At 39.0% G+C, this 19809-nt stretch overlaps 1 protein-coding gene across 1 annotated transcript; it reads right to left on the reverse strand.

Moving 5' to 3' along the window:
• Window positions 1-13627: 13627 nt before the first annotated feature.
• Window positions 13628-16404, reverse strand: LOC132892587 (thyrotropin-releasing hormone receptor). The gene is made up of 2 exons (XM_060930874.1): window positions 15616-16404; window positions 13628-14044 (listed from the first exon to the last, which is right to left on the reverse strand). The coding sequence occupies exons 1-2, from the start codon at window positions 16402-16404 to the stop codon at window positions 13628-13630; spliced, it is 1206 nt and encodes a 401-aa protein (XP_060786857.1).
• Between the last annotated feature and the right edge of the window lie 3405 nt (window positions 16405-19809).

The following is a 19809-nucleotide window of genomic DNA, read 5'->3' on the forward strand; positions in this document are numbered from 1 at the left end:
ACAATATGTAAAAACCAAATATTAAAAGTGCTGCTAGGTAGAGTTTCAATCACAGCTGATGGTACACAAAGAGCTGAGTGAGTGGAAAAAGAAGAGGTAAAGAGGTGGCTGACATTGTCATTTTACTAATTATAAAGTCATGTTCACACTTGGCCCGACTGCTTGAGTACATAGAAACTCGGTTGAGGGAGGGCGTCATTATTGCATGCTCAGATGAAGCCTTTCAACTGAATCTGCTTGCTTATTGCCTGGCTTCCCATGCTATTGTGCAACTTGAAACAGCAATAGCATGATGAGTTACACAACAACTAATAATTTGATTCACTGCCTAGTCTTGCGAATGGATATTTTTTACACACACCTGAGTTCATCACCGTGTTCAGGTGGAGCCGTTCCTGGTAGCAAGCATAGATTTCACAGTTGGTGCCAAACGTGAATGTGTGAAAACATCCTAATTTGCTAAAAATAGCAGAAATCTTCCAACAGGAAAGAGCAGCTACACTACAGAATCTATGGCTTACAGTGTAGCTCAAAACAGAATCAAAAGAAGTTGATATGGGCCTCAAATATCCATTTTTCAGTCACAAGCAAAAATATCGACATAGCCAGTGCAATGAGCAGGGCTGTAATTATTTTGCAGGAAGAAACAAACAAACAAACAAAAAAACGTATTTGGTAGAGTGAATGTGAGTTTGATTAAATCAATAATCTTCAATAAACTGTCTCATCTCATCTCATTATCTGTAGCCGCTTTATCCTGTTCTACAGGGTCGCAGGCAAGCTGGAGCCTATCCCACCTGACTACGGGTGAAAGGCGGGGTACACCCTGGACAAGTTGCCAGGTCATCACAGGGCTGACACATAGACACAGACAACCATTCACACTCACATTCACACCTACGGTCAATTTAGAGTCACCAGTTAACCTAACCTGCATGTCTTTGGACTGTGGGGGAAACCGGAGCACCCGGAGGAAACCCACACGGACACGGGGAGAACATGCAAACTCCGCACAGAAAGGCCCTCGCCGGCCATGGGGCTCGAACCCGGACCTTCTTGCTGTGAGGTGACAGCGCTAACCACTACACCACCGTGCCGCCCTCAATAAACTGTCATTTTATATATATATACACACACACACACACACACACACACACACACACACACACACACACACACACACACACACACAGAGCACTCTCATCTGACCACTTCACCCTATAATTATGATTTAGTACACAGGGATAGACAAGCCTGTTATCATAGATTATATACAATTTCTGTCTATACATCAGCTATATATCAAGGATATTACACAGTTGTGCGAAGATAAGTTTATCTTCGAGTGGTGAATATCAGGGATGAGTTGTAGATGGATGTAAGTGCGGAAGAAGTTTTATTAAGAAAAGAGACAGCAGTAATGTGTACAAACGTAACACAATACTTCGCACTAAGTGTGCATTGACACAGTCTTTTTATAGGCACGCTGATGCGTCTTAATCCTGTGCGCAGTCCAGAGCGTGCCCGAGAGCCTGTGTGGTGCACACGCCAAAGCGCGCAGGTCTGACAATATCATGAGTGAACAAAGTGAACCAGTGAAAATATTTTCAACACGAGAAGATAAACTTCATATCTTTGTGCCACTGTGTAATATTCTTTATATTATATGGACACACACACACAATTTAATCAAAAGAATTTTAATTTTGAACCAGTTCGTGGTTTTGATAACGCGCTTCAAGTCAGGGGGAAATCACTGGAAGTGATGTCATCAGAGTGAAATATCAGGAATTATTTTCCATACAGGACACTTTTTCAATGGAATAAAAACGTGTTCTATTCCCTTCTAATGGGTTTCATTCATTTGGTTTGATAGCATGCAATATTGTTAGCATATCACTTATCCTATGTGGATTACATCACTCTACCCAATGGAGAACGAGCGTTGAATATGGTTTATGATATTGCATGGTTGTCAAGACAATATGATGTCACACGTCGGAGCTGATTTGAAAATTCAGTGAGACAATTTTTTGCTGCGCATGCACAGAAGCATTTCTTTGTTCGCCAGGAAAGAGAAAGACGTGTTGAACACCCAAAAGGCTATCAAAACATCATTATATATTTTTCATGCATATGTACAAGAGAAACACATACCAATGGACATTGAAAAACTGGAAAAGGGACACGTCGGAGAAGTAAAACTTCTGCGCTAGTAAGCGACTGTGACAATTTGTAAACAAGCATGGCTGCCAGGTTTGCTTCATTAAAAATGGAAGATTTTGAGAGAAAGATGTGTTGAACACCCGAAAGGAATGCATAATAATAATAATAATAATTTGTATTTTGTATGAAAAATGCAAATTTTTCAACATGAGAAGATAAACTTAATATCTTCAAGCCAATGTGTGATTTTCTTTTTATTATATAGACACCTTCACACAAAAAAAGTACCCAAATTTATCAAAACATTTAATCAATTTCCTCACGAGTGACATATAGAGATTTATCACGGTTTTGGATCGCCATGTCCCAGATGTAGCTCATGTATTTCCTAGTAAAACACTCGTGCCCATATAATATATAGATATATGTGTGACAAGCTGTCGGTTATGACCATCAGCAGCTCTACTTACAATATATCTCAAACATCTTACCTTATACGGTATATCACCTCCTGTGTTCTCCGATAACAACCTGGCATGTCAATAAGTTAGCTGCATGGTTTCCTTTTCAAGTGACTCACACATTGAAACACACACAGTGGCCCATGATGTATTCTTTAAAAAAAAAAAATGGAGGCATGAATTAGAATCTGTACATAATATGTAATGTTTGTGTCGCATATTATGGTGTCTTTGGCTTTTCACAGACCATTTACTTCAGTAGGAGAAGCACAGGACTGAGGAAATTCATCATCCATTTCACACTGTTTAAATAGACCTGAAAAAACAACAATGCTGGCAAATGTAGTAGGTCCCTTTTCAAAATGTACTCTCATCTTTCATTTGTAAATGTGCTAAAGTGGTAAATCAGCATTTTTAGCCTGAGTAGAACTGAAAAATAAAAACAAGAACATTACACCAAAGCACATGCATACTGAGAATTATCTGGAATAAATTTGCAATAAATAGTACCATCATACCGCAATCTTTCCTTCAAACATCCTGCCAAGTCAGAGGAGGTTCCAAATACCATTGTAGACATACATTATGTACATGTTTTCAGTTACCCAAGGTTCATATCACCACTTACGTACTGTATGTAGTGTTCTATTCAACCCTTCCTAAACACCAGGATTAGTGTGGAACACATGGATAATGTAGTAAGCCAACAATGGCATGAGGAACAGGACTTGCCATAAGACTACCCTGAAAGGTTCTCAGAGTTGGCTCCTTTTTTTTTTACATTATTGGGAGATGCAATGTTAACCATGTAGAATATGGAGAAAGTGCAAAATGATGCTAGCAGCTAGTTAGCTAACTAAGACCCACAAGGAGTCACTCATACATAGGTCAAAGCGATGATGTCCACTACATTACATGAATGGCATCTAGCAGACACTCTTATCCAGAGCGACATACAATATACCCAGAGCAGCCCATGGAGCAGTTGGAGGTTAGGTGCCTTACTCAAGGGCACTTCAGCCATTCCTCCTCGTTCAAACTGGCTTCTTTTTAGTCCCAAAGCTGCTTATCTATCCATTAGGCCACTTGTCAGTAGGACAGTCTGTGCTTCTACAAAGGAATGCCTTGTGTCTTTCCTCCATATCTGATGAACAGTTGTTCTCAGGATTGGCTGGTTGCTGTGTCTAAATCACGTGTTTTCAAAGTGGGGTCTGACAAGACAGCCATAGACATCACATGAGAAAGATGGCTGGCCATTGAACAGAGGGCTGTGGAAAAAATACAAACCTCTGCAGTCTCCTAAATCACTGGTTTCAGCTAAGCCATGTCTGCCACAAATCATTGATTCATCTACAGAGTAACTCGGGCTGTTTTCTGGGCATCAGTCTTCTCATACTTACTGGTCATTACCAGGCCTGGGCATTTGCATCTAGCAGGCTGTTTGAGGGGCTTGAGCCAGATTCATCTCCAAACCAGGGTCCAAATCTAACAGCCAAGTGTGCCATGCTGACATCTTCCACACAGTTAGTGCAGTGGCTGTCCAAGCCAGAAACAATATCTTTCAGATGGTCAATATACTGAGGCAGTAAGCACATAACTGGCTTCTGTCTTTGGTTTCCAACAGATTCAGAAACTGACCACAAGTCTTGTAGAAGGGTTATTTCTGCTTATCTACTAATCCACTCAGTACCCACTTGAAAATTATTAGAATCTCATTGAAAATCACTGAAAGCATACTGGCACGATGCACTTTTTTTGTTGTTCTTAATGAATAATAATCAGTTTGAATGGAGGCCTAATTCACACACCAACTCTAGACCTAAATGTATTATCCGTTAATCTATTTGAATTTGTTACCAAGCAAAAAAAAAAAAACCTGAAAGCCTTCTCCAAAGAATACAGCAAGTACATGTAGAGAAAGGAAAAGAAAGAACAAAAATATTTTTTGCATCAATGAACTTGGGAAACATTATAGCACAGTTACTTTCAGGAATTTAAATAATGTATGGATAACTAAAAATGACCTATAACCATTGAACCATTCTTAGAATAAAATATCTTTTAAATGAAGGAAGTAAGTGTAGAGTTTTACCTTCAATATAGACCTTGACTTAAAACATTTACAAGCTACTCTAAAGAATTCATGAATACAAAGTGCTGAGTACAAAGTTGTTTCCACTTAAAACAAGCATGAATTGCTTCACCATTTGTTCTCAAAAGTTATACAGAAAGGGATTTTAACTTAGGTGAATAATCGAATATACAGTATGTTGTGTACATTTCTGAACTGTAGCTTGTTTATAAGATTCTTGAAAAATGCCACTTATGCCATCTCTTTTGTTTAGTTGTGTTTCTTTCTATTCTTTCATCAGTGCCTTGCACTTGTCCTGGGTAGCGGATCAGTCACTGGGATCACACTTTTAAACTCATTTAAGCCATTAAAGTACATCAACAGTTAGTTATTCTTTTTCAAAGATATTACTGTAATTACAGCGAAACTAATAGGAAAGACATATATGTTATTTACCAGCTGGGAGGTCCGTATCGTGAAATACCATGACCGAGGTCTTGAAAGTACTGACCGAGGCCCTCTGGGCCGAGGTCAGTATTTAAGGCCAAGGTCACGGTATTTCACCATATGGACCGACCTTAAGCTGGTAAATAATATATATATTTTTTCTTTACCAAATTCTAACAGAAAACGAGAGCGCCTGAAAGGAAAAACCGAGCCGAGCCGCCATTTTGAATCCTCATTCACGGCTGTAATGCAAATGCCTTCCTCCTCGGTATACAAGTGCACTTCCATGGCAGGAAAAAAACTACATTTTGCCACCTATGTAGTCCCCTATTTATACAAAATTGAGTCATTCAGGATTCAGCCATGTTTTTGCTCGGCGTTAGCAAGTTACAGGTTTTTAGCTTTCTCCTGAAATACTTTCTTTTATTTTGTCTTCCTCAGGGTAGTAAAACTCGCTTTCACTGTGAACACTGTCATTATCCATGATGTAAAATTAATGCTATTTTGAATCCTCATTCACGGCTGTAATGAAACTTGCTTTCTCCTTGGTATACAAGTGCACTTCCATGGCAGGAAAAAACTACATTTTGCAGCCTATGTTGTCCCCTATTTATACAAAATAGGAGTCATTCAGGATTCAGCCATGTTTTTGCTTGGTGTTAGCAAGTTAGAGGTTTTTAGCTTTCTCCTGAAATGTTTTTTTATTTGTTTTTCCTCAGGGTAGTAAAACTTGCTTTTGCTGTGAACACTGTCATTATCGCTATCCATGCTGTAAAATTAATGCTATTCTCCTGAGAAATGCGAAAATAAATGTTGACAAAAATTGCTACGATGTTTGTTGTTGTCGTAGTGAATGAGCGAGTCACCAGGTCCGTAACTGGGGTCCGTATCGTAGGATACGATACGGACCCGCTCACCAGCCAATCAGAGCGCAGGATTTGGACCGCGAAAAAAATAAATGTAGTTATTAAAGGAAAGAACATAAACCTGGACCAGCTAATGACTCACAATCAGATAAATATCCTGCCAAATACATATATGTACCGGTAAATGTTACTGTTTTCTGCTTTGTCTTATTTTTGATTCTAATTATTTCTGAAATATTTTCACAGCAAATCTTCCCCACCCTCACATAAGTATAGGTAATTGTATGGGGCCGAGTAAAATTAAGGATTAATTTCACGAGTGATTTCGAAGTTTTGAAAATTGCCTGAGTCGCGAAGCGATGAGGGCAATTTCAAAACTTTGAAATCATGAGTGAAATTGATCCTTAATTTTACGAGGAACCATACAATTACTTGTTTATAATATACAGGGCCAAATTCATACTTCGGAAGCCATTCAAGTTCACAACATTTGTCATTCACGTTTTCTGAACCAATCAAGGTGCAAGACTATCTTGCACATTTGAATCAGTTTCTAAAGCGCCTTTCATTATGACACAAAAAAACTGCGATAGCACCTTGTCTAAGTCACAGCATTCATATGCCACTAAAGAGTCATTTATTTGTCTTTCTGCAGCCCATTTCTTAAACATGGAAAGCCAAAAATTCGTACTTTTTTGGTATTTTCATTTTCGCTTGCAGCTTTCAATTGGTTTATAATTTCTTCGTCAAATATAGCGAAACGCGGCATTGCTAAGTCAGCAGAGTCAGCCATTTTGTTGACAAAATTTGCTAATTTTTGTAACTGTAACCAAGCAACGAACTAGCCAATAGCATTTCAGAAATATGGCCCCGTGTTAAGGAAAAAAGCTCTCCTTGATTGACCAATCAGAATTGAGTAATTTGGCCCTATGTATTATAATACTAGTAAAGTATTTGTGTTTGTGCACGTTCAGAATATTTTCACTGGAGGAAACCAGGCATGATGATTTAAAAACTTTTATTCAAGTTACATTTTCCATCAAAAGAAAGGACACCAATAAAAATAAACAAGTCCAGAACATGACATTTCACAACTCATGTATGATTTCAGGTTGCAACATAGACAACCTAGACTGCAACAAACATCCATGTCTAAAGCATCATTATTCCCATGTTTGGGTAGAAGGTGTTAGTGAGCTGGTTATAGGATTCACTTGGACTTTTAGGTCCATGAAAAGACATTTAATGCCACTATTTCAAGAGTAAACAATCAATTTGCTTGTTGCAAGCAACATTTATTTTGTCACATTATTAATATGTGCATCCTAAAATCCATGCATCCACAGGGAATATTATTTATTAATATAAATACGCAGGTGATTATAGGAAATTGCGTGCACTGTTTGGTTGAGAAATTTGGACTATTTCTCGATCATCACCTCGAGCGACTCAGCAAAATGGCGGCCAATTACTTCGTCACCGTAAGTGAGGAAGAATTAGAAATTATGAAAGAAAATGCTGTTCCTAAAAGCACTAAAGATGCTACGAAGTTTGATCTAAAACTATTGAAAGTTAAGGAGGAATTGTAATTTATTTTATCTATTTCAAAACAAAGTATTTTATGTGACTCGGCGTAGATAAGTGACACAAGCCTGCACTGCACTATTATAACATTTGCATGCCACATTTGAAGTTTGAAAGAAATTATTTTTTGAGACAGGATTTTTTTAAAAATAATCACTTGTGTATTTATACTGAAACAATTATCCGCCTCAGGCTCAGTGAATATCGGTGAATAATAACCTCAACTTCATCTCCGTTATTATTCACCGATATTCACTTCACCTTTGGCGAATAATAGTTAATTATTATTATTAATTGTAATTGAAAATTCATTTCAAAGTGATACTAAAGGAAAAATCTGAAAAATGCTCAACCAGTGAAGAATGACATGTTCCGTAACAACCACGTAGCATGAATAACTTGGCACTGAAACTTTACCATTTAAAATTTTGTCAACATACAAAAATACATGTTACACAACACTAAATAATATTCATGCAACATAATTTGCCGCACACTCATTTTGTTTATATTGCACAGTGCAGACTGAACTATTTAACTTCAAATGAACACACTTAGACTTAAAGAAAACATCAGATGAAATCCATATTCAAAAGATTCACAAAGTATCCCAAGTACAAAAGTGATGGTCCAAAAGTGATTAGTTTTTTCTTTAGTTGTATTCTTAACAGTTACATTCTGAATGCTATATTACATTTGTGAAATTAGGTGAGGATTTTTTATTAGTTGAAAATGTTGAATCAGATCACTTAATGGGCCAGAAATTTTAAACACAACCTCAAAATAGACGTGGCAGTGATTAATACTATGATGAGCTTTGTCTTCTTTGTCAAAAGGTTTCAGAAAAATGTTTTTTCTTTTGGCCAGGTAAAAATAATATGATGGTATCATTCTGTGAGTGGCACTGATACTCGACTGACTCACTGATTTCACAGACAGTTTTGTTAGCTCTAAAGCAATTCATAATGACAAGAAACCCCACATACTCATAAATAAAAGCACATTTTCATTATAAATACGACACTATTTACACCCATTTCACAAATGTTCAAAAACGGATGAGAATCTGAACAATACCAAATGATCAATTGAAAACTGAATGATTTCCACAGAGCCTACATTTTAATATCATTACAACTGTGAATATGAAGACTGTCGAAAGCTGCTCATACACAGCTCCAAAATGTACTGTAATTTCAAATAAATAAATAAATAAACAAATAAATAAATAATAGATAAAATAAACTGACTGTGAGCTTGTCATTTGTCACATATTGTAATACTATTTGAAGTGTAAGCAGTTGTACTGATTATTTCATGAAATTCACAGACAGGACAAAGTAAATCCATCCATCCATTATCTTTAGCCGGTTATCCTGTCCTACAGGGTCGCAGGCAAGCTGGAGCCAATCCCAGCTGACTATGGGCGAGAGGCGGGGTACACCCTGGACAAGTCGCCAGGTCATCACAGGGCTGACACATAGACACAGACAACCATTCACACCTACGGTCAATTTAGAGCCACCAATTGGCCTAACCTGCATGTCTTTGGACTGTGGGGGAAACCGGAGCACCCGGAGGAAACCCACGCAGACACGGGGAGAACATGCAAACTCCGCACAGAAAGGCCCTTTTCAGCCACTGGACTCGAACCCAGGACCTTTTTGCTGTGAGGCAACAGTGCTAAGCACTACACCACTGTGCCACCATGAAATAACATCTCATCTCATCTCATCTCATTATCTGTAGCCACTTTATCCTGTTCTACAGGGTCGTAGGCAAGCTGGAGCCTATCCCAGCTGACTACGGCTGAGAGGCGGGGTACACCCTGGACAAGTTGCCAGGTCATCGCAGGGCTGACACAGACAACCATTGACACCTACGGTCAATTTAGAGTCACCAGTTAACCTAACCTGCATGCCTTTGGACTGTGGGGGAAACCGGAGCACCCGGAGGAAACCCACGCGAACATGGGGAGAACATGCAAACTCCACACAGAGTTCGAACCCAGGACCTTCTTGCTGTGAGGCGACAGTGCTAACTACTACACCACCGTGCTGCCCTGACAAAGTAAATCAAGAATCCCAATAACTATTGAAAGAATTGTTATTTTTGTAATCATAAGAGAGCATAGTGGGTGCTATTTTTGAGAAACTGTGCTCTCAATAAGATGCCCCTCCCTCCCCAAAATAACAATGTTATGTCACACAAAATTTCATTATGAGTGCATGAATTTGTCATTTGTCAAATGACCCAATTTAAGAAGCCAATCTAAAAAACTTAACTAGCTAGCTAATCACGTTTTGATAACACATCGTCAAACTGCTGTCCTGCAAACACCGATCGAATGCTTTATGTTCCTGTATACTGATTTGACATCAGACAGCAGGGGTAGAAAAAGCATAGCGAAACTGTACTATGTAAAAGTATGGGTATTGTCTCAAAATCATACTCAGTTAAAAATAACTCAAAGTATGGAGCGAAAAGTCAATTTGAGTGAAAATGAAAGAAAGGATGTACACTTAAAAACAGTCAAGTCTACAACAGTGAAAGTAAACAATTTGAACTGATAAAAAGCTGACAAGTACAGGAGCTCCGACAAAAGAATACGGCTAATGTTTAAAAACCAATTAGCAATGAATGCTGAGGCATTTTAGCAACAAAACAAAGCTTAGCTAACTACCCAATTTAAGAAGCCAATCTAAAAAACTTAACTAGCTAGCTAATTTACCAAACTAATCTACAAAACTTAACTAAATAGGTAATTTAACAAACCAATGTATAAAACTTAACTAGCTAGCTAATTTATAGCTAAATTACAAAACCTTTCTAACTCACTAATTTATAGCTAAATTATAGTGAATTTTAAAGGCTAACATTTTTACATGGGAGCCCAAAGAGACACCTCAATTAACGTCCTGTATGAATCAGTAACTCCAGCAAAACACTTTACGAAGAAGGAAAAAGAAAAGGAAAAAGAATGCTCTTATGGTGTTTGAGGTTTTTAACAAGTATTTTTAAGGTTAAAATGAAATTGTCATGAGGAAAAATTATGTTTGTTTTTCTCCTGGAAATGTACTTGAGTACGAATACAAGTATTCATTTTTAATAATGCATGAGTCAGGTAAAAAATGTCCGATGCTATTTAAGTACAATGAAAAAATAAGATTACTCTGGTATTTTCTACTGCTGTCAGGCATAACATTATAAGTAATATTATAAATGCTTCATATATATATGTAGTGTTTTACTGGGAAATAGACCAGCCATATTTTTCATATGAACTACATCCGGGACATTGGGTAACATATTTTCCAATATCCTCACTTGTGAGGAAATCGATTAATTGTTTTGATAAATTTGGGTTACTTTTTGTTTGTGAATGTGTCTATATAATAAAAAGAAAATCACATGTTGGCTTGAAGATATGAAGTTTATCTTCTTGTGTTGAAAAACTTGCATTTTTCATATGAAATACATCGCAGGTCTGAGTGACATATTTCCCAATATTTCACTCCAATGATGTCACTCCCAGTGTTTTCCCACTGACTAGATGCACGTTGTCATAATGATGAACCAGTTGAAAATGATTATTATTTTTTTTATTAAAGATAGACTGCCTTTCAGATTTTTCAAGTTTAGGTCATAAAAAGAATTTTCCCTGACACCTAATTATTATTGTTTAGTGAACTGGAAGCTACTGAATTCGAATCACAGACTTCCAAATTTATTAGTTTTTTCCTAATAGAACAATTAATGAATTTAAGGCCACATGGCCCTAAATTCTCCGCTGGTTTTTCCTGCTTCACCATGACCCAGTTCAAGATACTACATCATGCATCACGTTGTGGGCTTTCCCCGTTTGCACAAGGCATTGTGGGATACAAATTTGAAACAGGAGAGAACAATGGAGGACGTAAGTGTGCGAATGAAACATGAAAGACCGACTACAGTAATGGAAAACGAGAAGAAAAGATGTTATGTTGTGAAGGAAAGGAAACACAGGATCAAAGTAATAAACACTGGCGGTCACTCAGCACCTCGGTGTGATCAGCTATACGTTTAGCGACAGAATGATGGAACTGTCAGTGCATGGTCAAGGTAAACCTGCGCACACAAACTTCCTCTGTCTGCTTGACTGTGCGAAGCAAGCGATTTCATGCACATTATTTGCTAGGGAGTCCCTTCAAATTAAATGACTTCCCAGCCACAGAATGGCCTGGTGTTTTTTTTTTGAGATATTACAGAAATAGACATATCACAATGACCAAATTTCAGAAGGAACTAAATTTCACCGGTTTTATGAAATCGAAAGGCCGTCTAGCTATAGAGAAAGAGAGAGCGAGAGCGAGAGATGCTTAAGATCACAAACATGAATAACTTCATTTCCAGCTGTGCAGTCTCTTTCCACCAGTATGAGAGCACCAGCTTAAGATGTCCTCATGTTGATTTTACTTTATTACAGCCAAAACTAACCACACAGGTAAGCATAGCTCAGAACAGCATGCAGCTTTTTTCATTGATTTATTTATATTTTCTTCAAGGCTTAATATAGCGAAATCGTTTTACTGTATTCATTTCAATTAAATGGGATTTTTCAGGTTGAAATTTGCATTCAATGTCAGATTTCTCAAGCTACATTGTACATTTCGTATGTTTATATCATTTATGTCCTACAATGGTCTGTCACTAAAATACCCAGCATTCATTTTGCAAATATACCTCTATACCATGAGATCACTTTATACTGAAGTTTTTTTTTTTTAATGATTTCCCAGAACAAGATGTAGAGGGATGTTGTTAGTGGCTAACTGAAAGGATGCACATGTATATGGGATTGTAAGTTTAGGCTGCTAGATAAAGTGTTGTCGCATTCAGGGTGTAGTCCAAAGTGGATTTGCAGATGAAAAAATGACTTATTGTGGAGGAACTTTCTATGATTGAAGGCCAGTGTATTTGGATTCTAGTGAAAGACAACTGAAGTCCCATTCTTTTCCCACATGAACAGATGCCATCGCAAGAAGTTATAACTGAGGTAAATTTGAGATTAAATGTAGTATCCATCATTCCATCCATCCATCCATCCATCCATCCATCCATCCATTATCTGTAGCCGCTTATCCTGTTCAGGATCGCACGCAAACTGGAGCCTATCCCAACTGACTATGGGCGAGAGGCGGGGTACACCCTGAACAAGTCGCCAGATCATCACAGGGCTGACAAACAGAGACAAACAACCATTCACACTCACACCTACAGTCAATTTAGAGGCACCAATTAGCCTAACATGCATGTCTTTGGACTGTGGGGGAAACCAGAGCATCCGGAAGAAACCCACACAGACACAGGGAGAACATGCAAACTCCACCCAGAAAGGCCCCCGTCGTCCACTGGGCTCAAACCCAGAACCTTCTTGCTGTGAGGCGACAGTGCTAACCACTACACCACTGTGCTGCCCTAAAGGTAGTGTCTAGGTATCCAATTTGCTAGCTTTAGCTTCTGGCTTTTTGTCACACAAGTGGATCATTTTTAAAAACATTTATTTGTGTAACAAGTTCATTTTCCTTCATAGCTAGTTATCTCTTTTCTTTTGAACTGAAAAAGTTGTTAGCCATTTGGACATTATTCATGGTGGAATAGGCAAATGGCCAAAAAAAATTGAGACAGCTTTCTTAAACATATTTAGTATACAGATGACATGAGTAAACTCCTATGCATGCATGTGTCAAACATGCATCTCAAATTAGTCAGGCAGTCAGGCGGTTAGCCAGCAAGAGATCGCTTAGCTGGCTAAATTTTCAACAGCCCACTCAAATATATCTACGCTCAAAACCCTTGTTAACTGACAACTTTACTGGCACCTTCAAGACAGCTTGTACACAGCCAATGTTTGACTGACCTTTGATATTTAGTTCTAGTTTCAAAAAAAATATTGGTACCACTGAGATGCTGAAACATTTGATTAAATCCCCATAATGAATGCCCTAACAACTTCAACAGCCAATCTAAGTGTCTTTTTCTCAGCCTTATTTTCAAGCAATACTAAACATCCCTGGAGTGGTCGCTCTTCCAGGCTGGGCGGAAAAGTTCACCCTCTTGGCAGAGACACTGTATGTGCTAACGTCCTCCTGCTCTGTCTCATATTCAGGACTTGAGGAGTCTTTGATGACACTATAGTAGACTGGGGCATTTTGTTTACAAGACTTCTCTTTATTGGTGGTTCCCTTGCAGTGGCAGAGCTTCTTAAAAGCTGTGCGGAATTTTTGCGACATGGCGTTGTATATGATGGGGTTGATGGCACTGTTGGTGTAGATACTCATACGGCAGAAGAGCAGAAACCAAGTGTTGAGGTACGGAGGGTCCATGAGTGAATTCACCACCACCAGAGTGCGATAGGGCATCCAGAGTAGAGCGAACAATACCACCACTACCGCCAGCATCTTAGTCACCTACAGTAAGAAAGGACAGGAAATAAACGCCACCATACTCCATGTGTAATACATAAAGACCTCCTGTATCGATGTGGATAACAATTATAATGGAACTCGAGACTAAAAATAAAACAGTTCTTTGTTTCGTATCTTATCTTAATCACTAAAGGAGCCATTCAGATTCAGTTTTCAAAAGACAAATTATTTCACATTATCCCTGAGGATTACCTAAGGCAGTCTTGTTTTTCATTAATTCATTTCACTAACCACTTTATCCTGTCTTGTTAATGAAAGATTTCAAGTCTATCTCAGGAAAACTGGCCGTGAGACATTACATTATATTAATGGTATTTAGCAGATATTCTTATCCAGAATGACGTACAACATACCCAGAGCAGCCTGGGGAGCAGTTGGGGGTTAGGGCCCTTGCTCAAGGGCACGTCAGCCATTCTTGCTGGTCCAGGGAATTGAACCGGCAACCTTTTGATCCCAAAGCTGTTTCTCAAACCTTTAGGCCATGGCTTCCCAGACAGGAAAACACCATGGATGTGATGTGAGTCCATCACAGGTCACCATGCACAAATTGACTGGACAAATAGATTGGGGAAATTTAAATTTACCTATCTACTGACAAGTTTTTGGGTGGTAAAAGGAGACTAGCAACACAGAGGAAACCCACAGCCAGTAACCTGAATTCAGGAGCTGTGAAGTGGTAATGCTACCTGCTGCGCCGCCATGCTGCCCAGGGTTCAATTAATTCAATAAAAATGGAAATGCTTGCTTATTATGAAAATTTCATAGTGCTTAAGCTAATAAAAAGTCATTAGCCCCTTCTGAATTTCATACCATGATACATTTGTTTTGCTCTGCAAAGCAAATCATCTGTTATTTCAGGGCAAGTTCATAGGTGGGTGAATCCTACAATGCATTGTAGTGTGCATAATGCTTCAGGGTGCACTAATTGAATTACTGAAAAACTCCACACTTTAGAACCATTGGCCGGAATATTTTGGTCGTCTACCACTAAGGAAAATAGAAGTGTGGTGTGAGATGCAGTGTAATTTTAGAGACTAGGTGTCAGACAGTAAGTCTTTGAATTTCTTGCTAGAATAAGTGTTTCATGGTCACTTTGCAAGTATATTATGGGTACTCCTTTCTTTCAAATAAAATTCTGATTTGGCTGCATTTATTAGGTACAGTATAATTACAAAGAAGCATTGGCTTTAAAGTAACTTCATATACATCATTTGGTACTGTCCTGAAAGCAATATTTTTGTCACACTGTATGCATTGGAGAAATATGAGACAGCACTAAAATTTCACTTGAATAATATGTAACAGATGGCTCATAATGTAAATATAAAATTTCACTGCAACCAATCAGTCACAGCATTGCACAGAGAGAAGTAAACTAACAAAAAGATTTGTGCATGTTTAACAAGTAATGGTCTACTTAAGGAAATTTCAACACCTTAAAGCTATTCATGTGACAGCTGGCCATTAAGAGGGTTTGTCAATCATTCCAGCTTTGTGACATTTAATGCTACAGATTATTGGGTTCTCACAACTCATATAAATTATCAGCGCACCTGTTTTCTGGATGACACTGCACCCTTATTTGGCTTGCAGGAGACCTTCACTGTGCTGTTCATCCGTCCCTGGTGGATAGAATCATTTCCTCTTTCTGACAAATTGGCAGGCAAAGGGTTCATGAACAATATTCTAGCAATCAACCCATAAAGCACTGTAGCCACGACCAGAGGAATTACATAAAACAGTGTGAAGTCCAAAAAGTAAATTGGCATGTAGAGGTTCCTTGATACCCGATAACCACATCTCACAACGACACCATTGGCATAAACCATCTCTTGTATATCGACGAGGAAAAACCACATGATGCAGTAGAGTGAGGTGAAAATCCAAACACAGCCGATGATCTTTTTGGCTCTGGATACAGTACATATGAACTGTGCCTTGATGGAGTGGCATATCGCAATGTAGCGCTCAACAGTGAAAGCTGTGATAGAGCAAGAGGAAACATTGATGCCCAGATACTGTAGGTAAGTGATACACAAGCAGCCAGTGTAGCCATAGATCCAAGAAGAAACCACCTCAGAGATGTTGGGCAGTCCAGCTGCTAAGAGAACGATTAGGTCTGCAATGGCCAAGCTGACCAGATAACAGTTAGTTGGAGTCATCATGTGTTTGGTCCGGAGAACCACCAGGACGACCATGATGTTGCCAGCTATTCCAACCCCACAAATGAGCAGGGAAAGTGATATGGTGATGACCTGGACTTCCAGTGAGTTCTCCGGCATGTTGCCCAGAGGTCCAGTATTGGTGAAGTTAGTGATAGCACTCGGAGTCACATTCTCCATTGTAATGTGATTATGCCTCCTACACTTTTGGATTCTCTAGATAGATGCAAATGATTGATATGGTTGGGGTGTTTTTTCAGTATCAGTTGACACGATAGAAATCCTGTAAATTATACACAACCAGAAAAAAAGAAAAAAAAAGATCTTAGAAGAAAATTATAAGAGAAGTTCTCATGTGTCTAAATTGTTTTACGAAGACAAAAAAAATCTGTAACTTCTGACAAACATTTTCTATGAAAGTCGTAAAGAAGAAGAAAAAAGAGATGACTTACCATTATTACATTTTGGTTCATTAACCGGATTTCTTCTGGAGTTGCAGAACAGAATAGTGTGTGCATGTATGTGTTCATGCAGATATTTATTTCAAATCAGTGTTCCTCAGCATTTAATAAGGTGGCAGCACACTGCAGAGTGCCAGCACTCTCTTTCAGCTTCTCCTTTTCCTTCCTCCCTCCTTCTCACTCTATCTCTCTCACTGTCCATTGGCCAGCCCTGTTTTTTACCCCGTGTCTCATGTTCATCATCCTCACACTCCCACTCCTTTATTGTCACCACCCTTTTTCTGCTTCTGACTCCCACTTTAATAGCTGCACTCATTATCTTGGCTTATTTTAACTTTACTATCACAAGCATGCGAATTGCTCTCAGCGTATAGACTTCACGCACACACATACGGTGAACATATTTCTAAGGTTATTTGATTATTGTATCCAATTTTACTCTTGTTCCAAAATAGAAGGTGTTTGGACAGAAAGGACTGACAAGTTGAGATAATTCAGGTAATGATATTGCACTGCTTTGGCTGTCAAGTCTGTGATTTGATGATCGTCAACCATCAGAGAAGAACAGAAAGAATCAGTTCATTACTTGTTAGACAGCAAAGCTGTATTACACTCTGTTTTTAGCATTTTCGCTCTCTTGTATTCCTTCGTTATAATCACAGTTATTAATCAGAGAAGAATGATCCAAAATCTAGTTGCACATTTGAAACCTCATACGAACCATATGAACCATACTTCATTGGTTCATCCATTTATTTTGGTAAATGATGAACCAATTAGTCTGTCAGTAACTACAGCACCATCATCTCTCTCTCTCTCTCTCTCTCTCTCTTACATACATGCACACACAATCACCCTCTATCATCCTCTTTTTTTGCCCTTCCACTGTCAGTCTCCCTTGCTTTCTATTTTACTCTGATTTCTAATTTGCTGAGTACCACTTTTGGTTGTAATTTTGTGTGAGCTGTTAGTGATAAGACATGACAAGAGCGTTTCATTTGCTCTGCTGGAGGCATTTGAAAGGGTCTCCCGAGCCAATTCCATTTATCTTTTCCCTTGTCATTTACTCTGAAATGCGAGACAAAGCGACTGATCTCAAAGGAAAGCAAGAGGGGCAGCAAATGTCACTCCACTGTTTACAAACAATTCAAATATGAAGTAAGATAAAAGAGCTTCTTTGTGCAGTTGAGTGCTGCTTTATTGCTCTCGGTTATCTGAATTCTACAATTTACAGAGTACAGAGAGTGCGCTGTAAATTACACCGAGGAATTAGAGGGAATCCAAGAGAGTCATCCAGGCAGACACATAATATGAAAGGCAGTGAGAGAAAGGCTACTTCTGACAGAGAGAAGGAAACAAAGTGAGAGACGAATATTATGTGGAATAGTAAAAAATTAAATGTGCGACAAGAACAAAAAAATATTTTTTTCTTGGTGAGTTTTTCTTCAGGAGATCCCACTTTATCCATTGCCAATGATGCAACACAAACACAAATTATATATATATGTGGCCGCTTTATTGGGAACACCCATCCACCTGCTGTTTTATGCAGTTCTCTAATCGGCCGATCCCTTGACAGCAGTGCAATGCATAAAATCATGCAGATACAAATCAAGAGCTTAAAGTGCCATTCCACCATTGGATGTATTTTTTTGGCATAAAATACAATATATTTTATGACAACATGACTAGACAGAGAAATCTTTTAGCTTCAAAATGATATATCAAACATAATTTTTTGACAACGACAAGTATATTAATTTTGCGACCAAAGTCACCTACCCTTTTAATTTCCGCGCGGTAGTGAAACGTGATGTCATCGGCAGGTTCCCCTTCTTGTGTACCATGTCACGTGTGACGTGGCACAGATTATCAGCAATGGCGGAGGGAACGCGATTGTCAGTTTTGGAAAAGAAGCAAAGGAAAATAGCAAGTGATGCCCAAAGGAGACGGTCGATGGTGAATATCGGCACAGCAATCGACAAGTGGAAATCGCGTTCTATCTGCCATTGCTGATAATCTGTGCCACGTCACACATGACGTGGTACACAAGAAGGGGAACCTGCCGATGACATCACGTTTCACTACCGCGCGGAAATTAAAAGGGTAGGTGACTTTGGTCGCAAAATTAATATACTTGTCGTTGTCAAAAAATTATGTTTGATATATCATTTTGAAGCTAAAAGATTTCTCTGTCTAGTCATGTTGTCATAAAATATATTGTATTTTATGCCAAAGAATACATCCAATGGTGGAATGGCACTTTAAGTTAACGTTCACTTCAAACATCAGAATGGGAAAAACTGTGATCTCAAAGTGTGACTTTCTTTCACTGTGGCATAGGTTTTGGTGTCAGATGGACTGGTCTGAGTATTTCAGGAACTGCTGATCTCCTGGCATTTTCACACACAACAGCCTCTAGAGTTTACACAGACAGAATGGTGTGAAAAACAAAAAACACTGAGTGAGCGACAGTTCTGTGGGTGGAAACAGACGCCTTGTTGATAAGAGAAGTCAGAGGAAAATGGCCAGATTGGTTCGAGCTGCCAGGAAGGATATAGTCTCATCTCATTATCTCTAGCCGCTTTATCCTTCTACAGGGTCGCAGGCAAGCTGGAGCCTATCCCAGCTGACTACGGGCGAAAGGCGGGGTACACCCTGGACAAGTCGCCAGGTCATCACAGGGCTGACACAGACACAGACAACCATTCACACTCACATTCACACCTACAGTCAATTTAGAGTCACCAGTTAACCTAACCTGCATGTCTTTGGACTGTGGGGGAAACCGGAGCACCTGGAGGAAACCCACGCAGACACGGGGAGAACATGCAAACTCCACACAGAAAGGCCCTCGCCGGCCCCGGGGCTCGAACCCAGGACCTTCTTGCTGTGAGGCGACAGCGCTAACCACTACACCACCGTGCCGCCCCCAGGAAGGATATAGTGACTCATATAATTGCTGTTTACAACCGTTGTGAGCAGAAAAGCATCTCAGCATGCAACAGCAGAAGGCCATATTAGGTTCCACTCCTGCCAGCCAAGAACAGGAATCTTAGACTCAAGAACAAGTTCCATGAATCACTATGCTTAAAAGTTTAGGCTAGCAAGTCTCATCTCATCT

This window comes from Neoarius graeffei, chromosome 10 (assembly GCF_027579695.1).
Source record: "Neoarius graeffei isolate fNeoGra1 chromosome 10, fNeoGra1.pri, whole genome shotgun sequence".
In the NCBI taxonomy this organism is placed as follows: Eukaryota; Metazoa; Chordata; class Actinopteri; order Siluriformes; family Ariidae; genus Neoarius; species Neoarius graeffei.

Bases quoted from the DNA above. Each gene is read 5' to 3' on its own strand.
- LOC132892587 (XM_060930874.1), bottom strand. From the start codon at position 16,404: ATGGAGAATGTGACTCCGAGTGCTATCACTAACTTCACCAATACTGGA. The intron at 14,045-15,615 runs GTGCGCTGATAA...TTCTTACTGTAG, and splicing joins CAGTGTCATCCAGAAAACAG to GTGACTAAGATGCTGGCGGT.